The sequence below is a fragment of the Notechis scutatus genome, chromosome 2 (assembly GCF_049901735.1).
Source record: "Notechis scutatus isolate UNSWTSFEM ecotype Mainland chromosome 2, rNotScu1.2, whole genome shotgun sequence".
In the NCBI taxonomy this organism is placed as follows: domain Eukaryota; kingdom Metazoa; phylum Chordata; class Lepidosauria; order Squamata; family Elapidae; genus Notechis; species Notechis scutatus.
Genome location: NC_142010.1, coordinates 76,082,893 through 76,096,829, shown reverse-complemented (window position 1 = coordinate 76,096,829; position 13,937 = coordinate 76,082,893). Strand labels below are relative to the sequence as shown.

Sequence of the window (13,937 nt, the reverse complement as noted above, 5' to 3'; positions counted from 1 at the left end):
TAGCTATTAAATGCAATAACAACAGCTCTTATGTCTTTAGAGAAGCTCTTCTACCTGCCCACCAGTCTGCAGGGCTCTCTGAAACAACAATTTCCCTTTACCATTAGAATTCAACTTTCTAGATTCTATTACCTCAGTTTGTCATTGACCACACGTAGCCCTAATGTGTTCCCTAATTGCTGCCTGTTTCTCTATTTGTGTTTTCCTCTCCTTCCTCCATTTTCCTCTTTCTTGTTTCCTGTCTGCTTCTTTGACTGTCTCTTGTTGCTGTTCAGCAGAGGGCTCTCAAAATTTGTTTCTTTTCTTGATAGCATCAACGGGCACATGATGATACAGTTGCTCTGAAGTACACCTTTCATGAGGTAATTACAGCTGGACCTGAGGCCTCTCAGAAGCTTCGGACCTTACAGAACCGTTGCCTAGTACCAGGCTGGTATGCTACCCATATTGAACGCTGGTTGAATAATTTCCATGCCAATCAGGTAAGCAAGTCACGAATCTTTAGTTTTTTCCTTCTCAAAGAACAAAACAGAGAGAGGATTTTATGAAGCAGAATGTTTCTGTATACAACCATATATTCAGTGTAGAAAATGCATATGTTTTCTGGAATGTTGGAATTCACTTATTTTGCTCTGAAAAGTCTGTAAAGAGGTTCCCTGAGAATTGGATGAAACACTTAGTTCCTTCCAATGGTAATATTGTTATCCTGCGAGATTGGTTGGGAATAGGGCAGCAAAAAATTCACCATACTTATTTTGAAGTCAAGGGACTGAGAGATGCAGCTGTGTAGTTTGTCAGCTATCCAATGTCAGGATAGATTAAAAATCCTATTACTCTAACATTATCTTCATGGTTTTTATAACATTAAGAAGGAAATCCATTAATGACATGGTGAACATTTCCAAAAAAATCCTGCTTCTGGCCACAAAATGCAGATCTCCTTTGTGGGTAGATACAGTACTTAAAAAAGCAGACTGTTATTCCATCCTGTGACAACTGCAGTCAGTCTTGCAATTTAGAGTCAGTATACTGTATATGTAGGCCAAGTTTACAGTCATGGAGATAGTAAGCAATTTATCAAAGACAGGTAATATTCTGGTTCATTCATTCATTCATTCAATTCAATTTATATACCGTCCATCTCACACCGAGCAGCTCTGGATGGCTTGCAACAGATAAAAACAAGAATGTAAAAATATTAAAAGAATTAAAATTAACAGAAATTGGGTAAACTGGGAACTGGAACATGGGTGGGATGGCGGTGGGATCTTCTTAGTCCATTAGCCACTTCCAGCATGGAAACTCCCCCCACACACATCCATCAGCGCCCAAGCCAGTCTGCAGATCCAGGATTTGAAGGTCCTTCAGAAAGTCAAGAGGGTGGGGGTGGATCTCGCCTCTAGAACATCTTTCAAAGATCTTGTGTAGAGTAAAGCCAAGCAAGCGAGCTCCACAAATATTCTCAGTTAAAAACATATGCCACGATTGCATTTTGAAAGCAATCTGGCATTTTCTCAGCAATATGTATGTATGTATGTATGTATGGTATTCAGCATTGCTCAGGTATTTTCCCACGTCATTGTAGTTGTGCTTTTAAAGTTGTAGCAACGTTTCGGCAGAATCTCATCTGCCATCATCAGGCTTCTGTATTGTGTTCTATATTGTGAACACAATACAGAAGCCTGATGATGGCAGATGAGATTCTGCCAAACGCTACAACTTTAAAAGCACAACTACAATGACGTGGGAAAATACCCGAACAAAGCTGAATACCATACATGTAAGTACTCGCGAAAACTTAAGAATATATATATATATATATATTTATTTTACTGAAGCTATATATATATATGTGTGTGTGTGTGTGTGTGTGTTTATATATTAATACATGACGAGCAAGACACTGATGGTTGCTCGTGTGGGAGCAGCAAACACACAGTTGTGGAACAACAGAAATCTCCTTTTTCATTTCCCATGAAAGGGAAGAAACCTCAAAGTAAATTGCTAGCACCTTTTTGTGCATGAAACAGTTGCTAAGGGAAAAAACATGAAGCAGCCTGGCTGCTCACATATTTGTTCTGTCATTGCTTCATTTTGCATACAACCATACAGTAGGTGAAATTATACCAATACAGGAGAATATTTGTAGCTCAGGGTTGAAATGAGGGGTCCTTGGTGCTCTCTGAGCTTGCTTGATTTCTTGCAGACATTTCATTGCCCTAACTAGGTAACATCATCAGTGCTAGTAAGAAGCACTCCTTACTAGCACTGATGATGTTACCTATGATGAAACATCTGCAAGAAAACAAGGAAGCTCAGAGAGCATCAAGGACCACTCGGGTGTGATGTATGCAGTGAAAGTGTATGGGAAAAAATATGGTAATAACATAATAGGATATCTAAGACCAACAAGCTAGTTTTCCCCTCCAAAAATGAATACGTGCTGCCTGACACTCAGTAGCTAGGAGAGGGAGAAACAGGCATTCTGTAAGAGACAACCAGGCTGAGCCCGGGGGAGGGGTCAAATGTGTCATCAGTCATGAGTCCCTTCATGCCCACAAGAGATTTAAGTTCATCGGGAATTCCTTATCTACTGCGAAATTGCTTTGACCATTAGTAGTTCAGATTTTTGTAGGTAACTTAAGCTTATAATAAAACTTTATATTCATCTGAACTACCTGGATCTCCTGATTTCTCTGGCACCTAACACATTCCTAACAATGAGAAAGCAAATTCTGCAGGTCTTTGCATGGTGACAAAACAAAGTGCCTAATTTTAGTGATTTGGGGTCCTTGCAGATGAGATAGAAATAAATTAACTCAGATGTTGAATCCACATTGTAACATGAGAACCCAGCTGGAGTGGTTCAAAAACCTATGCAGAAGTGCCTTAATAAAGTACAAAACAGTTCAAAACTAATGCCATAATAAATAGTCTAGCTCAGAAGAGTTGGCTAAAATAAACGTCACTGAATTTAGGATTTTACTGAAAATCTTTTGGACAAAAAACAAGAAAGCATGCAAAGTTTCTTTGGGATCTGAAATTTAATCAATAAGCATGGGGTATCGAGTTTTTTGACAGAGGTGGACAATTATAGGACCTTTACGACCTGTGGACTTCAACTCCCAGAACCCCTGAGCCAATATGGGTTCAGTCTGCTAAGAAGATTAACATTAAGTCTGTCTTAGTACACAACATATTACTTATGTTGATTGGAGGCTGTAACTAATAATTGGTTCTGGTGCAAAGCCTTTTATTTTGACACTGGAAAGGATGTGCTTGTCATCAACAATAACAAATAGTTTTAATTTAAGTAGCTTGCTAGCACCATCAATTGTGAGCTGTAATGATGGAAGTGCTCCATCTTATCACTTGAGATGTCCATGTTAAAATATTTATATTGTGGGAAATGATCTAGTATGATCTAGATTAAAAATTTTAAGAAGCTTCCTGGTTTGTTTCCATCAGGAGGATTTGAATAAATCTGGAAGGTTCTTGAAGGTCCCTTCCCCATAACCCCTGTTCACCCTGTTTATTTCTTTCCCTCCATCTCTTTTTGGCTGTTATCTCTGGAAGGATGGAGTGTATGTATACCTACTTCTTTTATTTCTAAATGTATAGTTTGCGTATGCTGATGGGCATTACTTTTTTTTTTTCAAATGCAGTACCATTAATAAATCTTAATCTATTATAACTTTTTTATTCTGGTGTGGCTTCTGACAGGTGTGTGTGTGTGAGACATATGAGACATATATAAATATGAGAAAGCTGCTGTGGTGTGTAGAGATTAAGAAGTTGGATTGGCACTTAGGAAATCAAGCTTAAATCCACTCTCAGCCAAGGAAATTCTTCACTGGGTGATTTTAGATTAGTCACTTTCTGTCAGCCCAACCTATTTCACAGGATTGCTGTAGGGTAAACTGGGATGAGAGATGATCAGCTTGAACTCCGGGATGGAAGGCAGGAGATAAATCGAATAAATAAATGCAGACTTTTATTTGAGAGAGGAAGCGTCTGGGATGGTTTTGGCCGAAACTTAAATTTATAAAGTTGAAGAAGCTATATATATATTTTCTTAAGTTTTCAGGTACTTACATGTATGGTGTTCGGCTTGGTTCGGGTATTTTCCCACGTCATTGTAGTTCTTTTAAAGTTGTAGCAACGTTTCAGCAGAATCTCATCTGCCATCATCAGGCTTCTGTATTGTGTCCGTCTGTGGGTCAGACTTTTACAGTGGTTTCAGATTTAAATTTGGGGCAGCCTATTGCTGTGCCAGAATGGTTTTTTCTTCATCCTGATTGGTCATCAGAGTCATCAGAGAAGCCATAGAGATTGAAAAAGACCAGAAAGCATGAACAGAAGAGATGATTCCACCAGGCTGTCAATCATTTGGAAGCCTGCACTCACAAACAAAAATATCCACACCACAAGCCAGGCAAACACCTGGGCACAAACAGATCCCCTGATACCTCCAGCTCAAACACACCCCAACCAGGCACCCAGATGAAACCCAGCTTCCTAACTAATGATAGCCGTCCATTTACCGAAGCTGCACTAAAGGCCTCCATTAAAGTAACACAATGCTGCCAGCCAATCAAGATACAAAAAGAGCCAAAAACAGACAGAAGATATCAGAGACACCCATCAAGCAGAACACAGCAAACTCCGAGACCAATAAACACAGACCAAGACTCCCAACCAATCAGGATGAAGAAAACATTCTGGCACAGCAATAGGCTGCCCCAAATTTAAATCTGAAACCACTGTAAAGTCTGACCCACAGACGGACACAATACAGAAGCCTGATGATGGCAGATGAGATTCTGCTGAAACGTGCTACAACTTTAAAAGAACTACAATGACGTGGAAAATACCAACCAAGAACACCATACATACATACATACATACATACATACATACATACATACATACATACATACATACATACATACATATATATATATATATATATATATATATATATATATATATATAATCAATCAATTGAATGAATTTTAAGCCATAGAACAGTTGATATGATTCTTCATTTTAGGTTTAAGTTAGAAAATATCAATGTAAGAAAATGACTTTGATTTAGTTAACAAATTTTAGTGGAGGTTGCAAAATAGATGGGTAGGTCATTGAGGGACCATATGTGTGTCCATTATGGTACTATTTTAGAAATACTTCTTCACTAAGTTAAAGCAGTGTATAGCTTTCTTATACTATTTGCCTCTCCTGTGCTTTCGAGTTAGGATATAATAGAAATAAAATACGAATTCTCACAGTCCTGTTCTAGAAAAAACAGGAGAAGTGGATTTATTATTTTGATTTGCTCTATTACTAACTCTGAGGAGCGAAACTGTCTCTGTTCCTGATGCTATATATTGCAGTTAGGAGGGTGTATGTTTAGTATAAGGGAGGAACGTAACATATATATGTGTTTAAAAATGTCTTTCAGATTCTTGTTCTGGATGGCAAGCGACTACGCACAGAACCAGCCAAAGTAATGGAAACAGTTCAGAAATTTCTTGGAGTGACAAACACCATAGATTATCATAAAACTTTAGCGTGAGTTCATCATAACTGCTTTTGTTTAATATAATCTTTGAATCTATTGTCAGCATTGGATCCTACTTGCTTGTATCCCTTGCACTGCGTGCATTTTTTCCCCTATCGAGATGATACTGAAGAGCTGGTTTTGTTTGAGGAACTGTAGAATTGGCTTCCTTTCATTTTGCAGACATCAAGACTGCTCTGAAGCTTTGAAACTCTTCATCGCAAATGATTATAGTAGACTGTCATGGTTAATAATAAGACTATGTTCTACTCTGGCTACAGTAGCAATAAAATGCAGAATATTAAATAATTTTTTTCTGTAGCAAATGCATAAACCATTGAACATATCTTGTGGTCCATGGATGACTGATTGGCCACAACAGAACACAGTGTTTTCTTTCAACTACATATTATATTAATATGTATGTAATAGGGCCGTGATGGCGAACCTATGGCGTGCGTGCTAGAGGTGGCACGCAGAGCCCTCTCTCTGGGCACGTGAGCCGTTGTGCCAGCTCAGCGCTGCCGTGCATGTGCATGTGTGCTGGCCAGCTGGTCTTCGAGTCTCTGCCGTGCATGCGCAGGGGGCAGGGCGCACGCAGGGGTCACGCGCATATATGGGAGGGCAGGGTGCACTGATGGGGGTCATGCATGCATTGCAGGATCATGAGCGCATGCATGGGGGTGCAGGGAGTCGCGCATGTGTGGGGGCAGGTTGCATGCGCAGGGCGTACGTGTGCGTCGCATTTTGGGGATGGGCTCTGAAAAGGTTAGCCATCACTGTAATAGGGAAATAATCTTTTCTATCTTCATTCCGGGTAATGTGTTTCAGGGGTCAATTTCCCTGTTTCCCTTCTTGCAAACCCTTTCACAAGGAGTTTCTTCCCTGGTAGAGTTTAAAACATGTGAATCTGAATTCTTCCAGAGAAACAAATTAGGAGGAGGGGAGGGAGGGGAGCAAGGAAAGGGAGAGGAGGGGAAAGGATAACCATGCTCACTTCTCCATGTCTCATTACTTTTCTGGCTAGTACAATTCCTAGTGCATTACTTAAAGACACATTTTAATTGTGTGTGTGTGTGTGTGTGTGTGTGTGTGTGTGTATGCGTGTTATCTAAATTTAGGACAAGAAGCCATTTATACCTAGCTACAGGACCACTGCACAATGCATTTAAAAACATTGGAATTAATAGATAAGCAGAGAGATGTGAAAGGAGACAAATTTATTTCTCTTCTACTGCTATTGAATTTTGTAACAGAGTAATAGTGTGATATGGTCATTCCATTTGTTTGATTAAACGGATGTCATTTTGATCAGGAAAGTTGGTTTCCATATTTAATTATATGTAATTACTGCATGTATAAAATAAGTAATTCCAGCTACAAAATGGGGATCATTTGGATATCATCTTCTTTGTAATTTGTGATAGGTTTGATCTCAAAAAAGGATTTTGGTGCCAACTATTAGAGGGAGGGAAGACCAAGTGCTTGGGTAAAAGCAAAGGAAGAAAATACCCAGAGATGGATTTAGATGTAAGTATGTAAAATGAGGGCATTTTTCACGTGCTGTTCTTAGAAGATACTGGCACAGTTTTGCGCCGGGTAGCCAGCTGATCTGATTTTGTAAGGACAGAAACCCCACTAACCTTTGCTATGTACTCAATGAAAACTGTTTCCTCTCCATGTTGAGATTCAATGCCACTGCAGGAAGGCTATGCATTTTTGAAACACATGTGCCGCAGTCATTTAGATTTCTCCCCGCAGTCATTGTTCACAAACTGTTGCAAGATAAGATGTGGTCCTATTAGGCATTTCTCACGATGCTTTCCCAGTTGGGCAGTTAGACTGAACATATTAGCTTTGCTAGGATGGTTCTTGAATCCTTACCCTGCTGAAGGATAAGATCTCAGCATAGCTGATGCTGTTTCTATGATGCTTATAGTAAATAGACCCTAAATTTGAAGTCTTGTAAGCATATGGGGAGAAGAATACAGGTGATTAAATCAACATAACATGTGGGCCTTTGATCTTTTCTTATATTACTTACCAAAAGCTGACTTTCACCCCTATAGAATAATGCTTTGGAATCATCTTACATTTTGCAGTTGTATGATTATAACTATTTTATGTTGAAAGACAAGGAATCCTCCATAATTTATGTGTTAAATCCAAGTTGAAAGCAATCCATTTTGATTCAGGTGCCTGCCTTGATTCTGTTTGAACTTTTACTTATTTACTTACAGGACTTAGATGGTTGCTTATCTCATACCATGACCCTAGTCAATTGATAACCACCGATAAAACATGGTTAAAAGCAAAACTACTCTTCTCCCAGACATCAGACCAATTTTCCTTGCAGCTCAACCCCTCCCCATCCTATGCTTGGGCGAAGAGCCAGGTTTTCATATCCCGCTGGAAATGTAAGGATAGAGATCTATCAAATCTCAGGTGGGAGGCTGTTCCAAAGGGTTGGGGCAGCCACCAAGAGTTCCCATCAGATGGCAACATTTAAGGCAGAGGGCCTGGAGAACAACCACCACCGAAATAAACAAGTAGAATGTTCAGATACCCTCAGGTATATACTCATACTTGCCATATAGTGTTTCCTCAGTCTTCAGATTGGATAGTAACTTCCATTTCAGAGCTACCGACATTTTTGTGAATTATAATACAACCACTTATTTTAGAGAAAAAGCTATGATAACATTAATATATTGCGTTCTGCAGCTTTCAGAGCAGTGAAGTTACCCTTGCTGCACTCTGTTGTGGTTCCTGTAAGGATAGCCCTGGTTGGCAGCTAGTGGAGATGTCTCCTGTGGCTTCAAAAAGATACCAGGTCTTATTTTGGCAGTGTGTGTGTGTCATCCACTGACTCACCTCACTTGCATACATCACCCCCCCGGACTTCTCAGAGGCCTTCAGGAACTTCTTTGGCTGGCAAAAAAACCAAGGCTTTCCTGAAGGCCTCTCTAGCCAATCCGGAACTCTGTTATCAGCTGGAGAGGCCTTCAGGAAAGCTTTGCTGGCTACAGCAAAAGAAATGGGCCGAGATGTGCGAGGATTGGCTGCAACTATCAGAAAGTAAGTAGTAGAGCAGCTCCACACACACACCCATCCTCACCCTAGGTTAATTTTTACCCATGCATCCTGGAATGGGCGAGGTCTTAATTAGGGCTTATTTCAAAAGTAGGGCTTATATTGGGCACACTTGTAAAAACCAAGGTAGGAATTACTTTCTAAGTAGGTCATATTTTTGGAGAAACACAATAATTCATGCATTTCACGGTTCTCTATCCTCTTTAACACCATCTTGTATTTAATCATAGCATTTAATTATGTTTCTTTGTTCTTTTCTTTCTTCCTCATGCAGTCCAGAGCATTCTTGAGAGATTATTATAGGGACCACAACATAGAGTTATCCAAGCTACTGTATAAAATTGGCCAGACACTGCCAACTTGGCTGCGGGAAGAACTCCAGAACACTAGATAGCCACTTCTTATCTCTTGTATTAAGCAATAGTAGAATGGATCCATGGGGAGGATCTCAAACCTCTACTCCAAGCCAACAGGACGTAATAAGATGTGAGATATTCTACAGAGAAGAAGCATTTTGAGCAATATCCGTTCAAGATGCTTGAGGAAAAGTGGGAAACTGTCCATATGATCGAACCTGGAAGCTTGGAAGAAAGCAGCCATCTGAAGAACTACTGGAATTGATGTACAAGCAGTGGCTCAGGGCCAAGCCAGGACTATTACATCTGTTTCTGCCAGATTGCTCGAGACCCCAGCTTTACTGAAAGTATTGAGGTGTGCCTCCTTGGCTATAATGCCAGTTTTTGGTGAAGAAGATTAATAAAGATCTGAGTTTTCCTCACACGTTATTTCCAATATCTGGAATAGTATTAAAACAAAATGACTCCTTCTCTTTGGATAGATGAAACACGTGTGGATCAAGAATTCACCAGGGATCAAGAATAGTCCTGCACGTGTATGGGTTTGCAAAAGAACTTGATTGATAATATGACCATGGAGCCAGAGGGAGGCCATGCTCCAAGCATGGACCTAATTATGCAATTTGGGCTCAGACTGAGATAGGACTGAGATAGTGTTCTGGAACAGAGATCTTGGTTAAAGCAGATGCTCGGTTTTTATATGGAAGACTTTGGAGGACTTTGGTATTGGCAATATTTAGATTATCCCAGATCGATTTTTTTCTGTCTTCTTATTTACAAATATATTGGGAAAGGGGTGGAATGATCAAGAGTGAGCAACATAGTCATCTGACAATGTTGGCAAGATAATTTGCTCCAAAGAGATATTTTAATTTGTGTCCTTCTTATAGCCCTGTCTCTGGTTTCAACCTACAATTATGTGAGATGTGATTTAAGATTCAGTAATTGAATCCAATATTTTTTTTTATTTCTGGTGCACATGTCCTGCCTGTTTGAAAAAGGATGACATTCTAGCATTATGTGTAAACTTTGCTCTAATGGTCATCCTAAATACGACTTAAGAGAATTGATCTTCATGAGTATTGAATGAGCAGTATTTTAGTAGTTTTCTTTTTGAACATTTTGGAGTGGGATAGGGGATACATATTAGAGTTGGTATTCCCAAGTATTAGGTTCTTATTTTCCCACCCTTTTGCTATTATAGAGGATAGAGAAAAATGCCCCATGGGTTTGGTTGATTTGTCATCACAATGTCTGTTTCTGTTAGAATCATTTTAGGATAATCCTGTGGCTGTCCATTTTTTCAATTATTTCCTCCTGTCCAATGTGTCTTATTGAGCTGTGACTGAGACTTTCCAATAACCCATTTATTCTAGTTTACTAAATTCCTTTGTGTGTATATGTGTATGTATGGAATTTATAAATATGCTGCTAATAGTATTGTGTATTCATGCATGCACACACACATATACACACTTGGCCATTGCTGTCTGTGTTTCGAGCTACATTAACAAGGTAAATAGAACCCATTCCCCCCCATTTGGCTTATTCTGTCCTGTCCTGCTACATATTGGATGTGTCATAGGAAAGACATGTTAAACTTGCAGTCCAGAGCGGGCTGGGAAAACAAAGGTCATGACAAGAGTCAAAGACTTTTGAAAAGCCGTTTTAATTCCTCAGTGGAGGAATTAAAGGCACTGGAGTATCGACTGGTCTGACTACTGCTCGATTCAAAGTTGGAGAGTTGTTATGATATTTTAAAAAATTGTTAGTATTGCTAATGGAAACATTTACTATAAATTCAACAGTAGGTTATCAAAAAGATTTTCAAGCTTTTTCCATCTGGAGGTAGGTTTCTGCCCCCTTCTCCCAAATACCTTCCTGTTTTGCTTAAATGTTTCTAATTATTGGAGGTGATTTGCTCGACCAGTCATCTTGTTTTGGTTTTCATTAAAGCTGTAATCATACTAGCACCAGTTCCATGAATGAACATTTGGACAAAAGGCAAGAAGCAAAAAAAGGTTTCTTCTTAACTTAGATCTTAGACTGCCTATAATTGCTGGCAAAACAGTCTAGCTATAGCTTCAACACATTTGTTTCCATTGATCCTGTGTGTGAGCACCATCTAGTGGATCATGAAATCATCATAGACTCTAGAGTAAAATTTGAGTAAAATGGAGTAAAAGCTGCAGAGAGCTTTAGGCCATTGAGTGTATAACTATTTAGTGCAGCAATCTAAACTGAAACCTGTCCAGTAGCTGACTGCCTTGCCTCACCTCTACTTGAAGATAACCAGTAAAATAATTTTTTCCACTGAAATTCAAATTCCTCTGAATATTAGGAGGAAGTTGTTTTCCCCTCTAATAATCAGACCTTGCCTTTCGGTACCTTAATCCATTCTTTTGCATCCTGCAGTCTTGCATTGGAGATAACACGTCTCTGCGTGACATGTTTTCAGATTTAAAGACTAAATCTTAAAATCTTAGATCTTAATACTATGAATTCTTTCAATCCCTCTTTATAGTTCTTACCATTGTTCTTCTCTGAGTTGATTACTCCTTTTCATCTTCATTATGTTTGTTGTCCCGTTTGTTTAGGCAGCTATGCCAGTAATGAATGTACGTTCGAGACAGAAGCCTGCGTAAGACCAAATGTGGGAAGATGACATTATCTTGTGAACGCTCTTAATGCAGTATTTTACGTGCAGCCTTCTGTATGAAAAGATTTGCTGTACTTAAAAGCAAAGAGTGCTGAAAAGTTAAAAGAGTCCCAAGCTTCCCAGTACCCCTAATTAGATGGACATTTATCGTTTAAGGTAGAATAAATATGGCTGGGGGTGGGCAGGAGGCAGAGTTGCATCTATTGGCAAATCTAGCTTGCCCTCCTGCTGCAAATCATCCAGCGGTCTTGGCTGGCTGGGGGAATTCTGGGAGTTGGAAGTCCACGCATTTTAAACACCGCCACGTTTGAAAAACACGGATGTCAAAGGAGGCTATTGGCAGAAAAGATGCAGTAACAAGACTTGGAATGACAAGACTTTGGCATCTGATATCTGCAGCCTTATGAAATAAGACACAGTGTCCTTTCCAAACCATTGTAAAACAGGCACAGCATCAAGAAAAAATTGACCACTGAAATATGGTAATGAAAAGACTGCATTGGTCCATTTGGGATATGGGTCATTCATTAGAAATGGTAAGCTTGCTCCAGTACTGGGTTGATTTTGCTACGGCTTCAGATTTCTGAGTAGACGTCAATGCAGAAATGAAAAAACAAAACTCTGAAATTATAATCTGCAAAACAATATATTTTCCTTTGCCCTTTGTGGATAAAATCAACTTCAGAACAAGGGATTTACAACCCACCCCCCTTCACTCCTGTTGATGAGTGCAGTTTCTCTGTACATCCTTTGTGCACCAGGATCCCTGAATCAAACTACCAAGTTAAGCATTTGATAATGTGAAAATACAGTCTTGCCTATCTGTATGATGGCCCTCAGGAAGTTGTTTTAAAGCAGTCCACAGAAGCAATGGTAGCTGCTACCTAAAAGGTTGTTTTCATTGTGAATATTATGATTATCCCAGTCTTAAATAACAAATTGATGTACAATGTTTAACGTTTGGTTTTTCAAAATAGCAGTCTACATAGTGTAGGATGCTGCCAAAAGCGAGACATGCAGAAAAGAATTAAAATTAGGTTGTGCATAACAAAAGTATGTATCCCCAAAAGCTCCCAAATGCTGGTGTGATTTAATGTGCACTAGAGAGAGGAGCAAACATTTGCCTTTTCACTTAGTTGGTCAGCAATAGTTGGAAAACACCACTGTCTCTGGACTTAACAGAGGACTTAAGTAAAATCTGAATTTGAAGGACACTTTTGTTTTTTATTTGGGTTTTTTTTTAAAGGAAGAACTCTGGGAATTCCTTTTGTCATGTTTGCATGAGATTCTGTATGTTTTCCCATTGGGAAGGGTAGGGGTTATTTTGTCATGGTGGGAGGGAGGAAAAGGGAGGGAATATTTTTAAAAGTCTCCCGTATTTTTAATCTGTACTTGAACTCATTTTGGGTTCAGAAAACTGTGTCACTAATGTAATGTCCTGGTGAACTAACTGCTAATAAAAGGGGTTGTCTGTTTTTAGTTAATTTTGTGGCCTTTTTATTTTGGTATATCTGTAGATTTTCTCTGATTCTTTTATATTGATATTAAAATTAAAATCAATTTATTTTTTTTAAAAAAAAAGTCTGTTAGGGTTGAAATAGAACTAACAAGCTGAAGTTCCCAAACTTGATGTAGTCCCTTGCCAGAATCTTGGGACAATCCCAAAACTATTCTAGAAGTTGCTACTCAATTTTATTTTTACAATTTAGAGTTTTGTACCAATTTAGTTTTTCTTTCCGGCACCTGTCTCAAGGTCAGCAAATATGACTCTGAGCAACCTCCCTCCGCAAAAATGGCTTAGTTACACAATGAGAGAGTTCTGTCATCTGTTGTTTAAAAGCCTTCTCTGACCACAAACAAGAGTTTGATAGTTTACATGCTCATGTTTGGGACTGGATAGACACACACACAATTCATCTGTGCTCTATTTAAGGCCAAAATATGGTATCCTAGCATTTTACCATGGCAGTAGTTAATCTTTTAAATATGTATGAGTTGCATAACAATGCAAACCAAATAAACAAAGGAATAATCCTATTCATTGAATTGGGTTTGTCTGCCATTTACATGATGCCAAATATGTAAGAACACTGAATTTCTTAGTTCAGATTTGCTTCCTTGGAATTCAAGATTTCATGATTTATTTAACCCTAAAACCACTAGAAACCTTTGCCAGGTGGCAACACTTAGCACTGGGATTGAGGCTGGTTTGGCCAATTTGTAGAACGCTTGACTAGTACTCAGAGGGAAGTCATTGTGCTGCAGACTA

The 13,937-nt window shown here is 39.0% G+C and overlaps 1 protein-coding gene across 2 annotated transcripts in view; it reads left to right on the top strand.

The window, feature by feature from the left end:
* NDST1 (N-deacetylase and N-sulfotransferase 1) overlaps positions 1-13,152 on the top strand; it is a 111,221-nt gene extending 98,069 nt beyond the window's left edge. Inside the window, exons 12-15 of one of the 2 annotated variants that reach the window (XR_015747578.1) lie at positions 312-490; positions 5,462-5,571; positions 6,988-7,090; positions 8,928-13,152. Coding sequence is in view for 1 of the 2 variants with exons in the window: in XM_026686177.2 (XP_026541962.1) it covers positions 312-482; positions 5,462-5,571; positions 6,988-7,090; positions 8,928-9,047 (504 nt within the window). In the remaining variant the exon portion in view is untranslated. The remainder of the gene's footprint in view (positions 1-311; positions 491-5,461; positions 5,572-6,987; positions 7,091-8,927) is intronic. The other variant, XM_026686177.2, reaches the window with a different exon arrangement.
* Positions 13,153-13,937: the final 785 nt, after the last annotated feature.